Source organism: Protobothrops mucrosquamatus, unplaced genomic scaffold, assembly GCF_001527695.2.
Source record: "Protobothrops mucrosquamatus isolate PMUCROS unplaced genomic scaffold, P.Mucros_1.0 scaffold3200, whole genome shotgun sequence".
Classification (NCBI taxonomy): domain Eukaryota; kingdom Metazoa; phylum Chordata; class Lepidosauria; order Squamata; family Viperidae; genus Protobothrops; species Protobothrops mucrosquamatus.
The window spans coordinates 157,864-167,293 of NW_015389198.1; the positions used below are offsets into that span (position 1 = coordinate 157,864).

General features: G+C 45.9%; 2 protein-coding genes across 2 annotated transcripts in view; both read left to right on the plus strand.

The window, feature by feature from the left end:
* The window catches only part of LOC114923379 (HLA class I histocompatibility antigen, B-38 alpha chain-like), a 48,718-nt gene extending 44,577 nt beyond the window's left edge, over positions 1-4,141 (plus strand). Inside the window, exon 2 of the mRNA XM_029286262.1 lies at positions 3,858-4,141. Within this exon, the coding sequence (XP_029142095.1) occupies positions 3,858-4,141 (284 nt within the window). The remainder of the gene's footprint in view (positions 1-3,857) is intronic.
* Positions 4,142-7,235: 3,094 nt separating this feature from the next.
* Positions 7,236-9,430, plus strand: part of LOC107297241 (major histocompatibility complex class I-related gene protein-like) — a gene marked incomplete at its 3' end in the record, with an annotated part of 6,676 nt that continues 4,481 nt past the window's right edge. Inside the window, exons 1-3 of the mRNA XM_029286261.1 lie at positions 7,236-7,491; positions 8,629-8,684; positions 9,125-9,220. Of these exons, the coding sequence (XP_029142094.1) occupies positions 7,236-7,491; positions 8,629-8,684; positions 9,125-9,220 (408 nt within the window). The remainder of the gene's footprint in view (positions 7,492-8,628; positions 8,685-9,124; positions 9,221-9,430) is intronic.

Sequence of the window (9,430 nt, forward strand, 5' to 3'; positions counted from 1 at the left end):
TGCGTGCCCTCTCCGAGGGGGCCAGAGTTTCGCCCCCTATAGTCAGCGATGGAGTCAGCTGACTATGCCGAGGCGCCGGCAACCACAGCCACTCGGTCTTGGAAGGGTTGAGCCTGAGTCTGTTCCTCCCCATCCAGACCCGTACGGCCTCCAGGCAACGGGTCATCACGTCAAGGGCATCGTTGGGGTGGCCTGGGGTCAGGGAGGGATTTGCTGCCCCAAATTCTCCTCCTTCCATTTCAGAAGCCACTGACATGGGACAGTTGCTAAAACTAAAAATATTTAATAATAATAATAATAATAATAATAATAATAATAATAATAATAATAATAATAATAATAATGATGATGATGATGATGTATATATATACTTTATTGTCATTGTATGTGTGTACATAGTATACATATACAACGAAATTTACTTGATACCCCAAAACCAAGTCCCGCACACATAATCCCCAAACACACTCCCCCCACCACAATCTCCACCCCTAAAACCACCCAACATCCACACAACAGACCAAGTAATACTGTCCAACAGTTCACTGACGGTGGCCCCTTAGTTCGTTGTTGAGTGCAATTACAGCTCTGGGATAAAAACTATTCAGAAAACGTGTGGTCTGAGTTTTAATTATTCTGTATCTTCTGCCAGAAGGCAACAGTCCAAAAAGATTGTAAGTAGGATGGGAAGAGTCTCTGAGAATGTTATGCAACTTCCTCAAACAACGAGATTCGAAGATGTTATGCAGGGCTGGATATAATAATATAATATATAATAATAATAATAATAATAATAATAATAATAATAATAATAATAATAATAATAATAATAATAATAATAATAATAATAATAATAATAATAAAAAAAATGTTGGAAGGGACCTTGGAAGTCATCTAGTCCAACCCCCTGCTCAGGCAGGAACCCTACACCATTTCAGACAAATGGCTGTCCAGTCTCTTCTTAAAAACTTCCAGTGTTGGAGCATTCACCGCTTCTGGAGGCAGGTTGTTCCACTGGTTAATTGTTCTAACTGTCGGGAAGTTTCTCCTTAGTTCTAGGTTGCTTCTCTCCTTGATTAGTTTCCATCCGTTGCTTCTTGTCCTGCCTTCAGGCGCTTTGGAGAATAGCTTGATTCCCTCTTGTTTGTGGCAGCACATTTAAAAGTTATTATTCCTTAGTAATTAGAAAGGGGGGTCTTGGGGTGTTCCTAGTTCTTTGCTCAGAGAAACTATCAATGGAGCAGCTTTCCAAAAGGTATAAAAAAAGGTTCTTAACTATTAAACAGGCTGGGCTGGAGGCAGGAGGAGAGAAGCCCCTCTGGGTGGAGAGCCTGAAATGAAGGGCTTGCTTAGACACAGACAGGCCCAAACTGACCAGCCCCTCCTGACCTGAGGAGGATTCGTGATTGTGAGGACGCCCAACCTGCGTTACATTCACACGTTTCTCCTCTCAGGCAGACTTCAGACTCCCTCACTGCTCAGCCCCACCAGGGGAAGAAGCGGGTTCTGGATCACGGAGGGTCCGATCCCCCCTCCTTCTGTCAGAGAAAAGCTCTGATCTGTTTGAAATCTCCCCAGAGCAGGACGTGGATCTGGGGATCCCTCTCCCCAAAAGCTCTGAGAAGCCTCCGGGATTGTGGGGAGGAGCAGGAAGAAGGAGGCCGAGGCCTTTGCCTTGGGAGACTGGGAAGGACTGGGGGACCATACTGGAGGGACTGGGCAGTGGGACTGTTTCTTTCTCTGGGCTGTGCAGGTCCTGTTCATTCGCAAGTTATGCCCAAATAAGTCCCGTGAAAGATCTTGAAAATGATTTTTAAAATCCTTGGTGCCCTGGAAGAATTTCTGATCTGTAGAGCTTTCAGAATGGACACCAACAAGTACTGTAACCTTGGAGATTTTCCAACTGAATTGATTTCCTAGGAGCATCTTATTGTCTTTTGATTATTTTAACAAGCTGTTGCTTTTTTGTTCTTTGGGCAGCCTTAAGAGTCTCTTCCGTGTTTGTATTTTGACAATTAAAACTAAATAGTGATTTAATGTGGTTTTTGTTTTGTTTTGTATTGTTACTAAAATTTGGCCTAGTTCACGGCTTGTGAATATAGTCTGTCCTCCAAGGCAGGGCTGAAAAAAACGTTGATGATCCTCGGTCAGGAGTTTGCAGGATAGAGACTGAAATATTTTTATACATATTTCTTTGATTCACCAGAGGGGCTTTAAAGGTAACAGGACTTTTTTTTTATATATAAACAATTTTTATTAGTTTTCCATTTTACACCAACAGAAGCTTAAGAGCCAGCATGGAGATATGGTGGTCAATTACAAAAGAAACACTAAGATTATAAATATACAATTCAGACAATATTTCTTAAAATTTCCCTCTATCTATGTAGAATATTATAATCAAATAGATTCAAATAAATTCATTCATCAATATATCTAAATATGTTTCCTTAATCAATAGAAACTTTCAACCGCTCAATATCAATATAATAATCAAATTAATACAATCCTATAACCAATTCATTCATTAATATATTGCTATGTGTAAATTAAATGCTTAAATCAAAACTAACACTATCTGTTTAAATTATTATAATCTCATTAATACATTTCTAACACAGATTTTCATTAAATATATCGCTGAATATGAATTTCATTGATCAATAAACATTTGCAAAAGCTCCTTATCTATCCCAAATATCCTGTTTTAAACTTCATTAATTTTTCAGATATTTAAATTTAAACTAACCTATTTATTTTACTATTCAGGGACCCCAAATTCTTCTTATTTAAACACATTAGCTCCGAAACTAAGTTCTTACATTTCTCAGCTATGTTTCTATTCTTTTTCAATAATGCTCCAATTATTAATTCTATCTCGTAAGGTAACTGGACTTTTGACAGGCAGACTAGTTTAGGGAGAGGATCCCAGCTGAGCTCCCCCCCTCCCCCACAAATGGGCATTGGCAACAGGAACTCCCAACCGGCCTCAGGGAGGGCAGGGGGCGGGGCCAGGCTGGAGAGGTCCCATGGGATTCTGCGGAGTGAGGGGAATTCTGGGAATTGAAGTCCAAATGGCTGAATCTGAGAAACTCTAATTTACATTGAGAGTCCCTGATCCTGTGAAGAATTGGACAGCCACGATCAACCCCCCTCCCAAGATGGCGGGGGAGCATTTCTGGCTTTCTTTGTGCTGACAAAGTGTAGGATCAGCATCAAAAGAGGACAAGTTTCAGAGAAGGTGAAGGAAGTGCTTGAGATTCAAAATAAATCTGGTTCCTTTCTGGCACCTGAGAACTGTGGTTTCAGACCCTAATTGGGTTGCTGCAATGAAGAAATCTCAGGATTCCCCCGTTTTATAAAATCCCTCCCTCAGATCTGCACCTATTAGATCTGCCCTCAGTGAGGTCAGAATGGTTTTTTGGTCCGTGAAGGGAAGGTTGGGGTGACCGGGTGGAGCTTCTGGGGGTGGAATCCCCTTTTTTTCTTCCTGTGGGGCCACTGCAGCCTCCTCGGGGCAGAGACTGAGCAGTCCAGAAGGGGATTATAGGGAGGCCTTGCTGGAAGGAGGGGAGGGCACAATTGGAGGGGAGCACATAAATTTTGGGGATCCTGCTCTCTCTCTCTCCCCCCAACCTCTCTGCTCCTTGGTCTCTCGGTTGCTTCCTCTTTTCGCCTTCTGCTTTTTCTTTCTCTTCCATCATTTCCTCCTTTATTTCTTCCTTCCTCCTTTGCCCCTCTTGGTCTCTTCTTCCTCTGTCTTCCTTCCAGATCTGAAAATGGGGCCAGCTGTGCCCCAGAGCAACGGGGTCCCCCAGCAGAAGCCCCCTAACTCTGCCCCTCTGGGTCCCTTCCAGGCACCTCCTCGCACTCCATGAAGTATTTCTACACCATCATCTCGGACCCCAGTCAGGGGCTGCCTCAATTTGTCTCTGTGGGGTACGTGGACGGTCAGGCCTTTGTTTACTATGACAGCAACAGCCGGAGGAGGGAGCTTCGAGTCTCCTGGATGGAGAAGGTGGGGAAGGAGGATCCCCAATATTGGGACAGAAACACCCAGAGAGCCCGTGGGAATGAGGAGACGTCCAGAGAAAACCTGGAGATTCTGAGGCTTCGCTACAATCAGAGCGAAGGTGAGTGATGGGTCGGGTGGCTCCTCCTGCCCCATAATCCCCTCCCCAGGAACAGAAAGGGGGGGAGAGAGGGAGGGGGTCCTTTGAAAGGGAAAGGCTGCTTCCACACATTTTTAAAAAAGATTTTGTAATATATTTATTCTTTTTTTTTAAATCAGTATAAGGTTGCCTTGCCTCCATAAGTGACACTTTCTGCCAATTGCAGTCAATGAAAACATATTTCAAGTTATCCCTCTATCTGTCTGAATTTTGATAGGATATGGAGATTGATATAAACTGAGGTAAAAAGAGACAGAAATCTCCCCCCCCCCCTGAAAGATGAAGGGTCCTGGCCTTGGTGGACCTTCTGCTGTGGGGGAGGAAGGGAATCACAGGTCCCCCCCCTAAAAAAAAGCAGGTGGATCTTAAGGAGATCCTGGGGGAAGCAGGTCCTCGTCCTTCTGTTTCCACCCCAGAGAAATAAGGGATCAAGTGCAGATCCACCTGGAGAGACTAGATCCCTCTTCTTCACTCCCTTTTTGGAGGGACGAATGAGGCCCAAATGCCAGGAGCTTCTTCTCACCCTCCAGTTGGAAGGAGAGGCCAATGGGGTGGGGGGCTGTCGAAGGGGGGCACAGGGTCTCTTTCAGCATCCTCCCAATCTTGAGGAGAAAAGGACAGAATAGTAGGAATGACAGAAAAGAAAGAAACCCCCATTTGGGGCCCTTCCTGAGTCGCTCAGAGCGCTGATGGCTTCCCATCCTTGGTCCCTCAGGCTGAACTCCTGCGCTGCCCTCTTGGTGGGGCTGCCCTGGAGGGGGGAGGCCTTCTTCAGCAGCCCCCCCCTTCTGCCATCTTTGGGGCACAAGATTCACCTCCAAGGAACCTGATTTAGGGGAGAGATTGCAAGAAAATATCTGGGTCACCAGAGGCTGCTTTGGGCTGAGATAAACTTTCTCCACAAACATCAGCCATTTTCTCTCCTTTCATCCCAAGGAGGTGCAGCCCCCCTTCTTCTGCCCTTTCCTTGCCCATCCCCCCCCAGGCAGACACCCCAGAGATCTGCCAGTTCTGCCCCTGATCCCCGAGGATCCCCCCAGATCCCTCCAGGCCCCCTGCTGGCCTCTCAGGGGAGCAGAGCTGGACCCAGAGGGCTCCCCCTGGTGGAGAAAGGGGGAAGGAGAGTGGCCAGAGTGGAGGGGAGCCTCCTTTCCAGGCCAAACAGCCCCCAATGTCCCAACCTTTCCTCCAAGGGAGGCTGCTTCCACCCTCCCATCCTCTGGGTCGCCTCCTCTGGACCTTCCCCAGCTCCCTCCTGCCCTTTTTTGAGGTCTGGTGACCAGAACTGGTGGACGATATTCCAGATGTGGTCACGCCCTTGATTTACACAAAGGCTTTATGACATTAGCCTCTGTGTTTTCAGTACCATTTTAATGAACCCTGGCATACTGGTGGCCTTTTAAAAACTTTTATATAATTTTTATTAAAACTTTTCATCAAGAAGATAAAAACTAATGTAAAGGAGACAAAAGAAAGAAATCAAAGAAAAATCAAAAAGTGCAAGAAAAGAAAACAAGTTGAAGAAAATTAGTAAAGAAAAAAGAAAGCCATTAGAAATGGCTTTTGATATTCTTCACAGCAGTTAAAAATATAAATATATTTTAACTTCTCTAAACAGCCTTTCTTAACCTTTTGATCCTGGAGGAACCCTTGAAGTATTTCTCAGGCCCCTGAACATCCAGGCTCAAAGATAGAGCAGAATTGTTTCCTGCGTAGACCTGTAGAGATGCATTAACAGCCTTCTTACACTAAGAATAAAAACTTGCCTTTTCAGTGTGATCCCTGTGCTTTCTTTTTGCAGCACAAATATTAAATTCTGTGCCAAACTTGCAATGAGCACAAACAGATTTCATCTTCAACTGAAATAAGACGGTTTCTGTCTTAGCTTTTGATGCTTCTGAAATAAGACAGAGCTGGTTCTCAGAAGTTGAAAACTGCAGCCAGATTTTCAGTGCCTTCCTGTGAATGGCAGGAGACTCTTCTTGGGCAGAAATCCAGAACCTTTTTTTCCCCTGGGCAGATCAGGGAATCTCCTCTGGAGGGCAGGATCAGACTCAGCTCAGGAGGATCTTCCTCTCCCTCCAAAGGGAAGGTCTCAGGCTGAGCAGAAGCTGCAGAGAAAGGATCCCCTCACCCGATCACTCATGGGAGTGGAAAGGGAGGGAAAGGACTGGTCAGTTCAGTTCAACTGTACTTACAAGTGGTTTTCCTTCAGATTTGAGAGTTTCTGGCATCCTTCCTCATTCTGAAGCCCAACCAGAAGTAGAAATATTTCAACATTTCCTTTTGGTTTTTTCAAACATTTGGGTTCCTTTTAAATCCAAGAATTTGGTCCCTTGAAGTTGAAACAGCTCCTCCAGGTCTTTGCTGAGCCTGTAAAGTTCAAACTCATTTCAAAGCTCAATAACTCTTTGGGTATGCAGATCAGACTGGGCCACTTTCTGATATTGCTAAGGAAAATATTTCTTTGTGGCCCTTCAAGTCTTCATTCCCACATTTCATTTCCGCTTAGTTCAAAATGGAAATCAGCCCTCATCACTTGGTGCTGTTTGGGAACATAGACCAGGATTTATGGTCACAGGGATCCTTGCAAGCTTCTTTGCAGATTGACCAGATTCTCTCTGAGGCCACGAGATTCTCAGTCCCTCTTTAGAGTTGCAGATTCAGGCAACTGTTCCCTCTCTGGGATCCCTTCCTTTCCCCCCAAGAGTCTCCCCAACAGAGGAACTGCAGAAGGAAAGATGGAAAGGTCTCCATCCCTCTGTTTCTTCTGCTCCTTTTCTCGGTCTCCCTCAGGATCCTCCGCTGGCTTTTCCAGCTTCCCTTTTCCTGGGGGAGGGTTTCAGGGGTTCCATCCTGGGGGGTGGAATGGAGGGAGGGAGGTCGAGGGAGGGGAGAAGGGCAGGTAGTGATGGGGGCTTTCTTTCCCTTGAATGCTAGGGAGGAAACGGGGATGTCATTTCCTGTGCCAAAGTCCCTGCAGGGAAGGGGGTCTGTGTCTATCTTGAGGACTCCCCAAACCATCATCTTGTTCCTATTTCAGGCTTTCACATAATACAGAGGATGATTGGCTGTGAGCTCCAGGCTGATGGGAAAAAAGGAGGATTTGACCATCATGGCTACGATGGGAGGACCTTCCTCACCTTCGACAAGGAGACCCTCACCTGGGTGGCTCCCCAACCCCAGGCCCAGATCACCCAGAGGAAATGGGACGCTATTCCAGGATTGAATCAAAGAGAGAAGGCCTACCTGGAGGAAATCTGCATTGAGTGGCTGGAGAAGTACCTGTCCTACGGGAATGAGACGCTACTGAGGACAGGTGAGCCTCTGGATCCAGGCTGGACTTTCCTCCTTTGTGGTTGGATTTTTTTGGATATGTTTGTCCCTTTTGGGTCCCTAATGTAGAGCCTGACTGGAGGCTAAAACATATAAGGAACGGCTGCTGGAATTGGGTATGTCTAGTTTAATGAAGAGAAGGACGAGGGGGGACAGGATAGCAGTGTCCCAATATCTCAGGGGCTGCCCCAAAGAAGAGGGAGTCAAGCTATTCTCCAAAGCGCATGAAGGCAGGACAAGAAGCAACAGATGGAAACTAACCAAAGAGAGAAGCAACCTAGAACTAAGGAGAAACTTCCTGACAGTTAGAACAATTAACCAGTAGAACAACCTGCCTCCAGAAGCAGTGGATGCTCCAACACTGGAAGTTTTTAAGAAGAGACTGGAAAGCCATTTGTCCGAAATGGTATAGGGTTTCCTGCCTGAACAGGGGGTTGGACTAGATGACCTCCAAGGTCCCTTCCAACTTTATTATTATTATTATTATTATTATTATTATTATTATTATTATTATTATTGTTGTTGTTGTTGTTGTTGTTGTTGTTGTTGTTGTTGTTGTTGTGTTGCTGTTGTTGCTGTTGTTGCTTTGTTGTTGTTGTTGTTGTTGTTATTATTATTATTATTACCAGAAAATGCAGTGTCTACTTGCCAGGTGTCTGGCAGAAGCATTTCGGGATGTCCTGTTCACAATAACAATTCAGCAACAAGGCCACTTTGAGTTATTTGGTGAATCCACCATTAGCCCAAACGGAGCCTAGTATGATGCGTGGCCTTCATCTCCTCCCAGCAGCTCTCCTTCCCCCCCTCATCCCACAGGGGGCTCCCCCCTTTCCTTGCATCTGATGGTGCACTTCCCACCCCCACCATTAGGGGGCACCAACCATTAATAGAACATTATCAGTGCCTCCACTTGGGCAAAAATGGCCAAGGTTAAGGAGGGGGGAGAAAACCCCACAGATTCTGTGGGGATTTTGGTCTTATACCTCAAATAGCTTCCTTATCTTTGACTTTAGTGGCTTCCCCAGAAAACAATCCCTTCCTCACCCTCAGGAACACATCCTCATCCCATAGGGCTCCCTGCTCATATTGTAATATTTTCCCCTTTTTCCTTTCCTGTGAGATTACTATCCCATCAAGACCAGCCCTGCCCCTTCCTGTCTGGGCTCCTTGATCCCTGCAGGATCAGCTGGGGGAGATCAGGCACCATGGGAGAATCCCCCTCCCCATATTGCCAAAAGCCCCCTTTTTCCATTGGCATCACCTCTCTCTAACCTCCCTTTGAGACACAGAATCTCTTTTCCACATTAACCAGGGTGAGATTCCAAAAGCCCCAAGCCCCTTACTTTGATTCTCATTCTCTCCCTCTTAAAGGTTTTGCCATGGGCTAAGTAGATAAATAATCCTGAAATTGTGATTGTGTCCCTTGGAAAGGGTCCTAGAACAGCCTCTGATTTGGAGAAGTGGACTCCAAAAGTAGTGAGAAACATCGGTGTGGTCTTTTTTTTAAAAAAAAGAAACTCCTAAAGGGCAGCTCCACGATCCAAGATCACTCAGAGTTCAAAGCAGCCAGAGAGGAATTTTCTTGGACCCTCAATTTGCTGCTGGAGATTTTTCAGGCTGAGTCCCTGGGAAGGACTCAGAATCCAGGAGTCTTTGTGGTTGAGCATTTTCCAGATCTGGAGCATTTCCTAAAACTTTTGGAGACGCTGCAGGTGTGGAGTGGGAAGTAGTGGGAGACTTTCCTGCCCCTCCAAGTTCCCCCCCACCTTCCAGGCTCTGGAGGGGCTCAGAGTTAATTCCGGGGGTGCCGTTTCTGCAGAGCCCCCAGAGGTGACTGTGAGCAGCAAGACGGAGGTGGAGGATGGAATGGAGACGCGCGTCTGCCGCCTGGATGGCTTTTACCCCAGGGAGAACGATGCCTC